This window comes from Solanum verrucosum, unplaced genomic scaffold (genome assembly GCF_900185275.1).
Source record: "Solanum verrucosum unplaced genomic scaffold, falcon-dt-bn FXZP01000051.1, whole genome shotgun sequence".
Taxonomy (NCBI): domain Eukaryota; kingdom Viridiplantae; phylum Streptophyta; class Magnoliopsida; order Solanales; family Solanaceae; genus Solanum; species Solanum verrucosum.
This window is the reverse complement of record NW_026020110.1, coordinates 2,186,582-2,202,254: the sequence shown is the minus strand read 5'-3', so window position 1 is coordinate 2,202,254 and position 15,673 is coordinate 2,186,582. Positions and strand designations below refer to the sequence as shown.

The following is a 15,673-nucleotide window of genomic DNA, read 5'->3' as shown; positions in this document are numbered from 1 at the left end:
TAGTCTCAATGAAATATTAGAAAGGTGAGGTCTAGGGTAATCCGGGAAGGAATTGGTGGTAATGCCTATGCTTGGGTGGGGTTTTCTATTAGCTGAGACATTAAGGAATTCATGGGTATTTTCATAAGTGAATTCGGGTGAGCAGAACTACCGATATCGAACTTGGCGTTAAAGGGTTATTTTTTAACTCCAAGGTTCAAGGTTATGTTGTGAAATAGGGGATTTGGGGATCTGAGCTACTGCCTCTGTGTAAACCCACTATAGCGGGTGTCTCGCCGCTAAAGCGAATGAAATTAATTCCCGTTATAGCGGTTGGTACCTCTATATCGGATGGTCCCTCTATGGCGAGGCCACTATAGCGGGTTGGGTTGCTATAGAAGGATAAGTCGGGTTTTTATGCAGAGAAGTTTCAAAACCAATCATTATTTGGTTATCTCATTTTGGGGAACTGTAGAGGTGACTTAGGGTATTTTTCACCTATTTTCCATCGTTCTTTTCGATAAAAATAAGATTAATTTTTCCCTTAACTTGTGATTCGATTCTTGGTCCATAGAATCTAGAGTGTTACTCTTGGGGGAGGGTATTAATTTGAATTAATGGTGGGAAAAAGCCATGGCTGGGTGGAATGGTAATGTAATTGGCCTAACGGTTAGAATCCGAGTATAATTCGGGTATTGTTAGGCCATTGGTCATTGAATATTGTCTATTTTATTGTTTTAGACCAAGAACAAGCCAAGACATTCCAAAAAAGGAAAGCTCTGGTTTTAGAGTTTTCAAGGCTTGATTCGAGGTAGGTGATGGTTGTTTGTTTCTAGTGTATGTAATGTTTGCATGTTAACTGCTTTATAGTATTACATGTGCAATGAATGCGGGAGATACTCAAGGACTGAATACATCATGTTGATAATCTCATGCAATGAACCAATTTATTTTACTTGTGGCTTCAAGTGTGGTCGTTCATTTTGAGTGTGATTGTGCATGTTGTTTGTGATTGCTGGTTGTCTCGGGTACCGCTCTTGGTACAGAATATCATATCGTTGGCTCGGGTACCACGCTGGTACACTAACAATGGCTGGCACAGGTACCACACCGGTAGACTAACAATTTGTGTGTAGATTCCATGAGAGAACTGGTATATGCTATTGTGATCATATGGGACATGCTTCATGTGTTTTTAAGTCAAGATTTGTGACTAGAAATCTATATCTATTGTGACTTCTTGATATATATGTTGGCTTGTATTACTGTATTTTGGTTTCCTGCTTACATCCATATCTTAGATGAATGGAGCATTGACATAACAAAACAGTGGCTAGCTAGTTGTGCTGCTTTTATATGGATGGAGAATGGACAAAACAATTTATGTCGTTGCTACGCAATCTAAGATTATTCGATTGGGTAATAGATTAATGTTATAGTTATTTATGCATGATTTATAAACAAAAACGACGCGAAACAAATACTTTATTTTACCCAACGAAAATGAAACCTAAGAAATTAAACACCTCACGATAGAACAAATTTCAATCTTTCGTAACAAAATTGACAAACTATGCATTCAAAACACTATTTTCCCAAAGTGTGACACGAACAACCATACAAATCATCCTAACAAAAAACGAAGCTAGCTAGTATCATCTTGTATCCAATAAAGGTCATGGATACAACGTCACTAGTACATTATTCCACAAATGATCATATTATAGTATAATATTTTGTTCTAAGAAGCTAAGACTCTATGAATTACATTAAGGAATTCTTGATGAGCAGTGAGCTGCGGGAAATGGCCATTAGTGTTGATGATCTCAACAGTGGATTCTCCCTTGATAGTGTTGTGCATGAAGGTGGGAACCGAGTTTGGAACAGCAAAATCAACCTTGGTTTGAATTATGGTACATGGGGTAATCACCTTATCAAGAATGTGTCTATAATCACTTAGGAAAACACTTTTGGCTAAAGGTAATGCAATTTCAACCCCCATTCTTTTCAAGCATTTATCAAATTTGTCAACAGAAGGAGGATCACTTGGATCCACAGCTATAATAGCAAAATTTGTACTCCAAACATCATACTTTTCCTCAATGTTTCTAAACATCTCTTCCATCTCTGCTATGTCGAAACCTCCCTCGTAATCTTCCACGTTAATGAACCTGCACGATTCAAAATTAAAATGGCATAGTTACGAGAGTAGATCGGGATCGTTTGGTGTGAGAAACAAGAATAAATAGTCTTGGGATAAAAAAAAAAATAGTATTGTCTAGTTTGGAAAACTTATTCCATTATTTATACCATAGTGATTGGATAAGTTATCTCATATACATGGTGGAATAAATTGTCCCAGAATAATTAATCCTGGATAACTTTCAAATTTTTTTGAAACAATTTGTTTTAAAATTTGTAGAAAGAAAGAACTTTAAAGACTTTTGCCACATACTAAAATTACAATTTATGATATTTCTGTAGGAATAAAAGTATCAAAAGAGTAAAATAAAAAGTTAAAAAGTAAATAAGTTTCAAATGCATTATATTTATCATTCTTTTTTTCAATTAACTAAAAAAAAATATCATCTAAAATGAAACAAGGAATAGAAAGAGGAGATTAGGATAAGTGGGTCCTAATTTATTTATTGGTATAGATGCGTTCAAAGCAAACAAAGAAGGAAATGAAAAATCCAGTACCAATAATCTCTGTACCAAGTGACAAATAAAGGGAGTAGTATTAATAGTTGTCCAATAATATTTATCTAATTTTGATAATCAAGAGATAATTTATCTTTTGTATCTATTTAATCCTTGCAATTAAATACTATTTATCATCTAATATATTTCTCAAAACATTAAATTTAATGAAGTCAAAGAATAAGATTACCCTTATCATTTATTGTTTCTTAAAGATCGTGTCAAGTCAATAGTGCACAACTATTATTAGAAAGGAAAAGGAGTAAAGAAGAAGTAAGAAATTAAAGTGTGAAAGAGTTTAGTAAGAAGAGAAAAGAAGAATAACCTTGGAGAAGATGAAACAAGGATGAGTCTTTTAAAGAGTGTTGGTCTTTTGATAGAAGCAATGCAACCAATGATGCCAGACATGGAATGACCAACAAATATAAAAGATTCCAACTTCATTTCATCAACAAGAGCTATCAAGTCATCAGCAAAAGGTTCATAGGAAGAGTATTTTTCAGCATCAAAATGATGTTTTAATAGATTAGCACCAGAAAAACACCAGTCAAACAAAACAATCTTGTAAGACTCGCATAATTTGGGCAATATTTTATCCCAAATTGACTGATCTCCTCCATATCCATGTGCTAGAATTATTGTTTCTTTTCCTGACCCTATTATTCTTCCATTCATATTTCTTAATAAATCCAATATCACCATTTTCTACTTATTGCTATTATAGCTAATATTTTTATATATAGCAAAGGAAGAGGTTTATTGGCCGGCCAACACCATATAATGCAACATATTGATTAGTGGGTGCGGCCGGCTCTTTGATATAGACATCATTCATTGTATTATGGGAAAAAGGAAAATTTTTAATATGGTTGAGGTCCAACCAACAATAGTTGTGTGAGGCTCCATTTAATTTTTGACACTTGGATTTGTGGGGCCCATTTTAACACCACACACTCTCTCACCTTCATTTTTCCAAATTCCTCCCTTTTCCTCATAATAAGTATTTACCTCTTTTTTTTAATAATCTTAAATTTTTATTTTTCAAAAGTCAAATAGAAATATGTAAATTAATATCAATTCAAGTTTTTGCCTTTTTTCCCCGTGATTGCTAATATGATTAAAAAATTGAACTCCATTATAATTATAGTCTTCTTTTCTTGATTTATATATTTTTTTGGTTTTTTTTTAGACTTTTAACATAAATTTCAATAATAAGTGCAACACCAAGTACAAAATATTTCTAAAAAAAATTGAAGAACGAGTGATTTTAGAATACTTATAGGTATGCTCTCACCTACTCATTGGTGAACTTTTTTTCGGTATATTTTTTTAAAAAAATTTAGTTCTGATTGATGACAATTGAAGTAACTAATAATGAATAATTAAAGGACTAAAAACAAGTGATTTTGAACATAAAATCAATTTTAAAATCATCATAATTAAATTACAAATCAAACTAGAAAGTGAAAAAATAGAATTAAATTTATAAAAAGGTAACTAGATTACAAATAAAAACAAGTAAAAATTTAATTTTACACAAAATACACACACACAATAGGGATATATATATATATAAAGAGGGAGATCTTTTTATAATCAGTTTGGTGGTTTATCGATTTATTTTTACTTTGAAACCAAAGCTGATTATGTCAAATTTTTTAAAAATAAAAAGAAAATAAATTGAAGTAAAAGAAATATTCAATTTGACTAAATTTTTTATTTAGTTCGATATTTGATATTCAGTGAATACTTCTTAATACAAATATAAAGTGTGTGTGAATTTCTCAATCAAAATTTATCTTTTAAAGGTATCTTAGGAATTTGATTCAATTTTTTGAGATGTAAAATAAAAATTTTAAAAGATTATTTTTTCTAAGGATACGAGGAATAATTATATTTTAGTTGAATTGGTTGAGAGGTGGCAATTTTTTAAATTGATTTAGTTGAGGGACAGAAATGATTAATGGGAAAGAAAGAGCTAATCAAGTTACTAATTAATAAAGAGCACATAGAATTAAAAAAAAATTGTGAAAAAGAGAGGAGTATTGAAGAAGGAGCTAAAATATTTTGGAGGGAAAAGGGGGAATTTGGGAAAAAATGAGGTGAGAGAGTGTGTGGTGTTAAAATGAGGCCCACAAATCCAAGTGTCAAAAATTGAATGGAGCCTCACACAACTATTGTTGGTTGGGCCTCAACCATATTAAAAAATTTCGGGAAAAAGGATAAATATACCCCCGAACTATCGTAAATGGTATGCAGATATCCTCCATCATATTTTGGGACATTGGTGCCCCTACCGTCAAAAAGGTAGAGCATATATACCGGTTAGAGTGAAGGGCATATATGCTCTAGTTTTTGGACGGCATGAGTATCAATGTCCCAAAAGTATGACGGAGGGTATTTGCACACCATTTACGTCAGTTCGGGGGTATATTTGTCCTTTAACTCCCGTTAGTCCTAGAGGCGGAGTCAAGATTAAGAGTTTGTGGATTCTAAATTTTCTTTTAAGAAAAAGAGAGGGGTTTACAATTCTAGCGTGAAAGGCATTTCTAGGGTCTCTTCCTTACCACTGAACCGTCAATTAATTTTGTTAGGGGTTCACAAGTTAATATACATATATATTTATTTAATTTTTTAGTACAAATACATGGTCTACGAAAAAGCTACTGGGTTCGTCCGAACCCCCACCTAGCTCTGCCTCTGCTCTGTCCTAATTTATGTGGCATGTTTCGAATATTGAGATTCAAACAAGTCTATCTTTGATGATAATTTTTTTATATATATTTTGGATTGTCAATTATTATGACTTATAGTAGTTTTTACGTAGTTTACAAATATATAAATTTTATTTTAAAAAATTGAAGATTTATGCGCAAAGTTTTGAACAAACTTAAATTGTTTGACTCTAAAAAAAGAAAATGTCTCACATAAATTGGGACATAAAGAGTATTATATAAGTGAGTGGTAGGTAAATATGACAATATAGCTTATCTACTAAACGAATTTTTCTCTATATATTTATATTACTATATTATCATAAATGGTTGCTTTCGTTATAAATACAAAAAGAGGACCATTTTAATTTCTACCTTTATGTCGAAACAAACGCAAGTGCCACCTTCATATCATCTCATTCATCTACTTAATTAAGACATCATCTTTGATCTTTACTAACAAACAATATCATATACACCGAAATTTAAAATGTAAAATCTAAAATCAAGTGGAAAATATCATGTTGACCGGGTATAAATCAACAACCTTTGTCTATCTTGTCTCAACTATAGTCTATACCTAACCTTATGGCAAGTGGTGTTATCCTTCATCAAAAATTTACTCTATCTATATGTATAATCTGAAATATCAGAATATATACATGTACACACGGGGGCTGATCTAAGGGTATGGGTGAGGGTGCCACGGCACCCAGTGATTTTCGGAAAAATCTTTGTATATATATATATATATATGTATCAGAAATTAATATATATTAACTTTGCCATCCACTAAATAAAGTGATGAATGGTTCAAATGGTGAAGGGCCTGATATGCCATACGTGCAATGCGAGTTTGAATCTCGTTGCTAGCATTATTTTTTTGTGCGTGCAGTGAAGCTTTTTTTTCTTTTCTTTTCTTCTTTGTCTCTATTTTATTAATGTGTGAAGGACTTTAGTTTTTTTTCTTCCATTCATTCTTATTTATTTACTACATTTTATTAATTCAAATTGACTCATTTTCACCTTAGTTAATTCTTAATTTTTTTTAACTTTCACTAATTATTGATAAATATTATTAAGAATGTATTTAAATAGTAGTTTTAAAAAAAATATAAGTTTTAAAAATGATGAATATTATTACTAGAGTTCTTTCAATTTAAAGATTCTTTCGATCTTCACCGACATTCTTGTTAAGTAAGATGACTAGGTTGAAACTACAATTTTATTCTCTCTACTATATAGCTGCAACAACACATAAAGTCAATGTAATATATTCAGTTAACACTATAAGATGGTTTATACAAGCTCAAATTTTAATGTGAAAAAAATTCTTTTTTCCTCAAAGTGTAAGTGAACAAGGCCTTTAATTCCTAAAAAAAAAAATTGAATTGTTTAGTTATCTCTAATCATAGAATATCTAAAAGAAAATATTACTAACATGCATGTTTGATCGATTTGTTTATAAAAATCGAAAAGGATAATAACCCGAATTGTAACACAAAATTAAAATAATCGACCCGTTTATTTAACTTGAACGATGTGACACCCAAGACCTCCAAATCGTAGATCCGCCTCTGTGTACACATATTATCAAATGACACCACTTTGTACAAAGTGCTTCATGGTTAGCTAATTAAGGGGTCATTTGATAGTGTGTATTAGCAAAAATAGTTCATGTATTATGTATGATATTATTTAGTACTATGTTTGATAGGAATTTTGAGTCTATGTATAACTAATACATGTATTTAGTTATACACCCAACATGATATTATAGAGTGTTATAACTAATACCTTTCATTTTGTGGTATTAGTAATACATACTATTTAATACCATGAGATTAATTTATGTAAGGATAAAATTACCCTTCAAAATCATTTTGTTTATTTTCTTGATTTATGTTTTTATTTACACTTGTAAATTTATTTAAATAAATTAGGTGATGAACTTTATTATTTAGACAGAGTTGTTTGTTGCTAAATAAATTAAATACAAATCAATACAATATTTGAAATGTGAGTTGTTAAACATTTTCTAATTGAAAAGGCAAATACATCACCACATGACGTTTGTGATATTAATTGAATGTATTATTTGTTGAACAATCTTTAATATTGCATACATATTAAAACTACAACTTACAATTTTTTTGTGTAAAGGTAGATGGTTATTCGATTTTACTATTGTTTATCGTCTTTTCAATTTTAAAAGTAGATGATCTATCTTTTTTAAATTAAAAATGGACGTTATGTGAGTGATTAATTACTAATAACAATTATCTAACCTCAAAAATTCATGTGAAAAAATAGCAAACATGGAGACAAAAATGTTCTTCTCCTAGCTAGTTATTAGAAGGCCACAAAAAAAAAAAACATCTCAAAATTATTTATCTTGGTCAAATTACATAAAATAGAAAACCCCATAATAATTCAAGAATATAAATCAACAATCTTTGTCTATCTTGTCTCAACTATAGTCTATAGGGACCTTGTGAAAGCTTTCGATATATACCTAACCTCATGACAAGTGGTGCTATCCTTCTTAAAAAACTACTCTATCTATATATATTAAATATTTTGGATACCATTGCCTACTGAAATAAAATATGATAGGAAGGTGTGAGAATATATGATCGGCTTTTTCTCATTTTCCAATAAAATTAAAAGAAGTTGGAGTTTAATTATCTTCTCCTTTTTCAAGTCAAATTATATTTAGATTAATAATTTTTCAGGGCAATTTGATATTAAAGTGATCAAAATTCTGATTATGTCTTGCATTCGAATTTCAATTTCCATAATTAGAAACGGAAGTCTCCAATAAACACCACTACGAGCAGATTCAATTGAGAAGAAAACATATTTCAACTGATAATTTTTTTTAATATTAAATCACATGAAAAAATAAATCAAAAAAATCTATCAAATTAAAAGATTTTGAATAATGCTAAACTCAATTACCAAAAAAGTTCATGATAATATTTTTAGTGTATCTCATAATAATAATATGAAGGAGTGACTTGATTTTTATGGGATCTGTTAGTTTTATGAAAAAATCAAATAAAACGGTGAAAATTGTTAATTTTTAAATATTTGAAGCACTTTTTTCTGCTAAGAATGATATTTTAAGAATGTAACCTAAGATTAGAGTATATATAGTTTAAGGATAATTTTGGCCTAAAACTCTATTGTGTTAATACAAAATCTAATCGCTCAAAAGACCAACTCCCTTCTAAATTTGAAAATAAATTAACATAATATTTTTCCTATTACCCCTAATTATGAAAAAAAATATTAATCACGCATGTGGGTTGGTAAATAATAGTTAGGGCCTTAATAATAAAATAAAAAAAGAGAAAAAAAAATTAGTGTCAAATTAATACTATTTAGTGGGGGAAAAAAATAAAATTATGACTTTCATTTTAGTATCAAACTTAGTTATCAAAAGAAAAAAACTTAAAAAATTAATGTAGGGGAAGAGTGGGATAGAGTCTTTGCGGGTTTGCTCTGTAATCACCCTGTTTCGTATTGTTTGTATGTTTGTCATCGCTACACAATACACATATTGAATTACTATATTGAAATTAAACTTTTCAATATGATGATTTATGTTAATACGACATTTGTTTTTGGTATTTAATGTGCAATTTTAAAAGTTTGGTTTTATATTTTTATAAACATTTATAACACTATATATTTAATTAAAACTTACAAATATTTATAAAGTAAAATAATAAAATAGTTCTAATATCCTAAATCAAATCTCATTTAATATCATCTTGGAAATTGCTGCAGTATTTGCTTAATAAAAACTTAATCCTGGGTATTTCCTTTTTACTATCTTCGTATTTCTGTTTTGTTTTTTGCTTTTTGTTTTTGTTGGTAAGAGTTTTGTCCTTTTAATTATTACCTATTAGATTATGTTAACTTTATAGTAAATACTTGTCTTGATTGAATGCCTTTCGCATGATAAATAATTAACAAAGAGAACTGATTTTGTTTTTCTTGAATATTTTGTATGTTTAAGGTTTGTCAGTATATTATAATTTATATTTTTTTTTTTAAAATCACTATTTTCTACTATATATTAATTATGGTTACCGAATTAGTATAACACACTTTACTAAATCAAATTTAAAAATAATGAATTATACTAAATTAATTTGGAATGATCATAATGTGACATATAGTAGAATAACGATGTAAAATTTATTTCTCAATTTGCTAAATGCTCATCTCATGGAACCTAAATCCCCCATAATTATTTAAAAATTGAAATTATCAAAATCGAATTTTTTAATATGATAACGTACCTTACCATGAACCCCTATATATAGTCAAGTAGCACTTTATTTTGTTGTTTAATATTAGTATATATTTCCTCGTGCGACTTTACATGACAATTGTTATGTTATTCTAAATAGAACTTTTTTTTGGTAATTGAATATTATTTTTATTGTTTTTATTTTACTTTTAGTAACGTGAGAATATGAATATATAATTTATGTATCTTACTTTTTTTAAGTCTATTTTATAAAGAAATTTCTTTTTAAAAATGACAACTTTTTAATTTTAATACTAACATGTCATGTTAAGATTTAGTGCAGTATACATATTTATTATTTTACAGAATAAAACTTTAATATTTTTTACCTTTTAAAATTCCTTTTGAGATAAAATTAAAAAAAAAAAATAGTTATATCTCCATCCAACAATAGTTGTCCAATATAGTATTTTAGAATGTCCAACAATATTTGTCAACTTTATGAAATCAATGTATAATTTTAAATTTAGTTCCTAATTGACCCTTATCATTAATTATAGATATTTCTCTATTACATTTTTACAAAATATTGTATTTATTATATTACTCCTTCAATCCAACAATGATTGTCCACTATTGACTTGACAGACCTCTCAAGGAACAATAAATAATAGGGATAATATTATTATATTATCATTTAACTTTATTAAATTTAATGTTTTGAAAAATGTGTTATATGATAAATAATATTTAATAGCAAGAGTAAAATAGAAACAAAAGATAAATTATCTCTTGATTTTCTAAATTTGACTAATAGTGTTTGACAACTATTTTTAATATAGCAGACAACTATTGTTGAACGGAAAAATAAAAATGATATATTAAAATTATCATTTTATTTATAATTTCTTAAAAAATCTACAAAATTAATAGTAGACAAAATGAAAGGGATATGTGGTTGGGATTAAATGGAAGAGAAGTAAGCTTTGACATGACTACTATTAGATGTAAGATTGGAAGATGGGATTTTATTATGAGGCAGTTGTCATAATTTATTGCCCTTTTTAGTTTCTGTTGAAATTTGCTGGACTAATAAATTTTTTTGAGCCTGCGCCGGTCCCAATACGTTATTATAGACGTGTTCTATTTTAGTTGGAACTCTATCAAATATATTTTATTTTATCAAATATATTTTATTTTAGTTAGAGGTTATTCTAATTCTAAACTCTATTTTATGTTTATATAAAATGTATAATATTTCCTTAAAAAGATATCTCGAATATTTTATAAATTCATGAAAAATATTTATAAAGAGATAATTCAAATGATCTTACTTAGAGAAATATCCACTAACACCCTCAAATTATGAATAAATCTTATGATAGAAGAATCAAAGGAGAATAAAATTATACCCATATTATTTTATCAATAAATATTCTTGTTTCTTCATATTTTATTTATGATTAGTTTAGTTTTCATATATTTAAAATTTGTTGCAAACAATTACAAATATATATCTCCGTCTAAAAATATTTATCATATATTCATATTAATTAAAATTATTTTCAAAGTTCAAGATAAATTTCGTTTTATTCTTAATAGTAATTGTTCTTTAAAATTGTAAAACTTTAATAGTGACACTCATAGAGTAAATATTCAATGAAAAAAAGATATATTATTAGACATAGTTAAGGAAAAAATAATCAAGTATCCCCCTCCTCATTAAGAGGGTGTTTGGATTGGCTTAAAAGTTGGTCAAACCTACTTTTAAGTTAGTTTTTAACTTTGAAAGTGTTTGACAAATATAAAAAAATAACTTAAAATAAGTCAAAAATAACTTAAAATAAGTTAAGAAGTGTTTGACAATCTCAAAAATAACTTAAAATAAGTTAAAAACCAAAAGTAGGGAAACCAAAAGCAGATCTCCCCTACTTTTTATTTTTTGACTTAACATTTCAGTATGACTTTTTATTTTTGACGTAAAAACTACTTTTTTTTAAGCTAATCCAAATGGGCCCTAACATTCACTCCAGAGAAATGCAAACGAAATACACAACTAGCATTTTGAGGTGGAAGGAGTAGTATTTCCGCCATTTCTTTTTATTAAGTTTTATATTTATTTGGCATTTTAAAAAATATTTATTAAGAGTTGATTTGATTAAATTATCCGGATTAATTAATTAAGAAAATAATAAATTTTGGGTTGAGATGAACAAGAGAGAATTTATTTATTTACTCTCATATAAGATGAACATGTTTGCTTTGACATCTAAAGACGCTTTCGTCATTTTTCTATGATATTTTCATTTTAATTTGCTTATCTTATTTTTTTAGTATTTTATATATTTTCCTTTTTATATCGAAAATAAGTAATTGAAAGTAGATAACCACATACGGCTTATCTCTCGCCTTATTCCTTGTGCGATTCAACTCAAAACTAATTGGGTTCTATATTTGACGACAACCGTTTTATACTTCTTAATGCAGATATAAATTTGACCGTATCAAGTTCAGAATCAAAAAAATTCTAAAATGTCTTTTGAAACCAACTTTGATTAGTTGATGTATTAATGGATTAATTATAGAAATCTCACCTTTTAGTTTACTTATTACATTATCCCCTATAAGTTTTACAAATCTCCAAAATTCCTCATTTTCACGCATTAGATTAGTGTATCTCGCGCATCAGATTAATGTATCAGCGCATCAGATTAGTGTATCTTGCGCATCAGATTAGTGTATCATTATAAAATGTACATCAGATTAGTGTATCATGTATAAAATGTAATGTATCTTACTTAACGATTAATGTATCTCGCGCATCAGATTAATGTATCAATGCTTATATTATTGTATCCGTTTGAGAAATTTCTGTAATTATAAACTTTTAAAGGATAAATTGTAATTTTATCTTAAAAGTATGTGATTTCTGTAATTTGCACTAAATTAATATCAGATTAACCTTCTAACCAACTTTGGAGCTAGATGATCTTTATCGACATAATATTTACCACAATAATATCAATTCTAAAGCCTTTCTAAACTAGGTTGCCCTTAATTAACCATTTGATTATCCCTTCAAAAGAGGATAATCTTTCTAAAGAAATCAAGTGGCTGATTTTGACTATCATTTTTTTATATGTATTATGGGACCACTTAAGAATTGGACCACAACGTGCCTTAATTTAATTCAAAAAGGCCCCTTCCGTACTTTATAGTTTAGATGTTACATCCTTGAGTTTATATTAAGTGAATTTTTAAAATTTGTTATGAAGTTTAAAATAAGTGAATATTTGAAGTTCAAGAAAATTATTGGAATTTCTATTAATTTTTTTTATATAATTCTTAACTACTTTATCTCTCTTTAAAAATAGTAACAATTCACTTATTTGAGGGAGTGAATGATTTTTTTCATTTCCAAATTTAATGCAAGAGAAGATGAATATGGTCAGATTTGTAAGGCCTCGTAAATAAATTTGTGCTATAGCTAATTCTTTAATTATTATTTTTATATTGAAAATAAAATTCCAACTAAATGGTTAAATAATTTTATATTTTATTTTGGAGCTATTATATTTATTCAATGAATGAAACAACCCAGATTATATTTAATAGCTGCTTGAAAAGTGCTCGTTTGGTTCCTTGTAGAGTTTTCTTTGACTATTCTAAAAGATAATAATGATCCAAGAAAGAAGAAGACACAAAAGCGTATTTTATTATATACTTCCTCCGTCCACTTTTATTTGACATATTACACTTTTTGAAAGTCAGCTTGACTAATTTTTAAAGTTAAATTAGATTACATTAATTTAATATTTAAAAAAAATAGATATTCAAAAAATATATTATAAATTACTTTAACTAAAAAAAGAATCATGACAATTAAAAATGAACGAAGAAAATAACAACATGTTTGTGCCGCCCTCTAATAAATGGGAAAAGTTGGTTGTTGGATTTGTTTTGTGAATAGACAAATATAACAAGAAGACAAAAATGCCTTTTTTGCTGAGCAAATTAATACTCTACTTTTATCCGAAAGTCTCAACACACGGTCCACCATGTCCCTTTCTTATTTCACATTTCCCTTCTTTTAATCTGCTTCTTCATTTTTGTTTTGATTTATTTAGGAATAACGAGTAATTCTCTATTAGGATACAATAAAGTCTGAAACATATATGTAATTGATTATCTACTTCTGAAAATAATTTGTATTTTATAGAATTATATAAGGAAATTTTTCACGAAGAATTACTCATTTCTTGAATTGACGCACCCTTTCGTTATTTCCTTTTTGAACTGACGTAACATTTTGTTTAATTAAAAATAAATAAATAAATTGTTCAAAGTAAATCATGAAAAATAAAATATATATAAAGGTAAACTTCCTCAATTAAATAAACTTCTAGACCTTAATAACTTAAGGGTGGCCTTTCTTCACAGATGTGGAAACATCCAATTACATATTATAACTATCCTAACAATCACAACTCATAGTGATTGCGTTTGTCCTTCACTAATAATATTGAAAACTTACATAAATCTTGGTTTAAGAGTTAATTACTTAATTACTTAGATACACTTTAGTTTGCAATATTATGAATTTTATCAAATTTTGGTGTGTCTAAATATGTCTAGGTACATGTATCTTGGGATATATGAGATCAAAATTAGGTGTAATATGATCTAGATACACTGAATTTAAGTGGATTCACATGTATCTAAGATACACAACAAATGTAGCTCACCTCCCTCTCATCTCGCTTGTCACTCTCCTATGTATCTGATATCCTAGATACATGAAAATTACACCCGATACATACAAATACATGTATCTAGCGTATATCTAATGTGATTCATATGTATATGAGATACATAACAAATTTCGCTCCTCCATCTTTCTATTTTAGTGTATCTGGTAGCATAATTACATGTATCTAGGTGTATCTTTCTCAATATATGGTAGAAAACTCTTAATTAATGATAAGTTACGTATATTTTAAATATATAAATATAATATTATATATGGTAATGAAGTATGTCTAATTAGGTAGTTTCTCCGTTTTTATTCTTAGATTTTTGGCCCAAACAATTGGTTTCTATTTTTATTCATGGTATCATGTCACCTAAAATTTATAGTTATTATTTTCCGTTTTATTTCGTGCTCGCTGCCCTTTTTAAATAGGGGAAACTAAGAAATACCCATAAAAGCAAAATAATTACAAACATATATCCCTTTACAGTCATACCCCACTAAATAATTACACTATATATGTAACACCCCAGAATTTTTTTTTTGAGCTAAGACTCGAACCGTTCTTCATAGTAAGTGAGATTTTGAAAGGAATTTAAAATTTCTTAAGTGTTAAGGTCACTATGTAGCACCTTGAGTTTCAAAAAGAATTAAATTGGAAATAGCAAAATCTGAAATTTTGCAAGTTATGCTTAAGTATGAGTTTTGGGTCGACTTCAAATGATCATAACTCCTAGATCACGATGATTTAGGTGTGCTACCAGATACCGTAGCGAAGATATTTGAATTATCTTTCCAACGCCGCCGAGTTTGCTAAGTTTCGAGGTCGGATGAGTGAGATATGGCTTTTTGAAGATAGGCTGCCCAGTTAAGGAAAGTTAGCCGAAAATAGAGAGGGGTATTTTGGTCTTTTCCTTACCCAATCAGATTTAATTCGTTTTTAGTAATATTTTAAGGGTCTAATCCTATTAGGTTCAGTTTTATAATCCTAGTTTACGCCTAGGGTTTTAGTTGAGAGTTCAAGAAGAGAAAAGAAGAAGAGAAAAGAGGAGAAAAGAAAAAGGATCGAAGCGTTCGTCGAAATTTTTGAGAGTTGTTGCGGATTGTCGCCATGGATTTGACCCCTAAGAGGTATGTAAGCTTCCATAGTGTTGGGTTCTTTCACCCACATGCCAATCATGATTTATTCAGCGTAATTTCGTTCTTGAAATTTAAGGATTTAAGTTCTTGATGAGTTCTTGACAAGTGTTCTTGAAGTTTCATTAA

General features: G+C 28.4%; 1 protein-coding gene across 1 annotated transcript; it reads right to left on the bottom strand.

Moving 5' to 3' along the window:
• Positions 1-1,715: 1,715 nt before the first annotated feature.
• Positions 1,716-3,399, bottom strand: LOC125825303 (strigolactone esterase D14). Its single transcript, XM_049504646.1, has 2 exons — positions 3,005-3,399; positions 1,716-2,150 (listed from the first exon to the last, which is right to left on the bottom strand). Exons 1-2 carry the CDS (start codon positions 3,379-3,381, stop codon positions 1,721-1,723), a joined length of 807 nt encoding a protein of 268 aa, XP_049360603.1. The 5' UTR covers positions 3,382-3,399; the 3' UTR covers positions 1,716-1,720.
• Between the last annotated feature and the right edge of the window lie 12,274 nt (positions 3,400-15,673).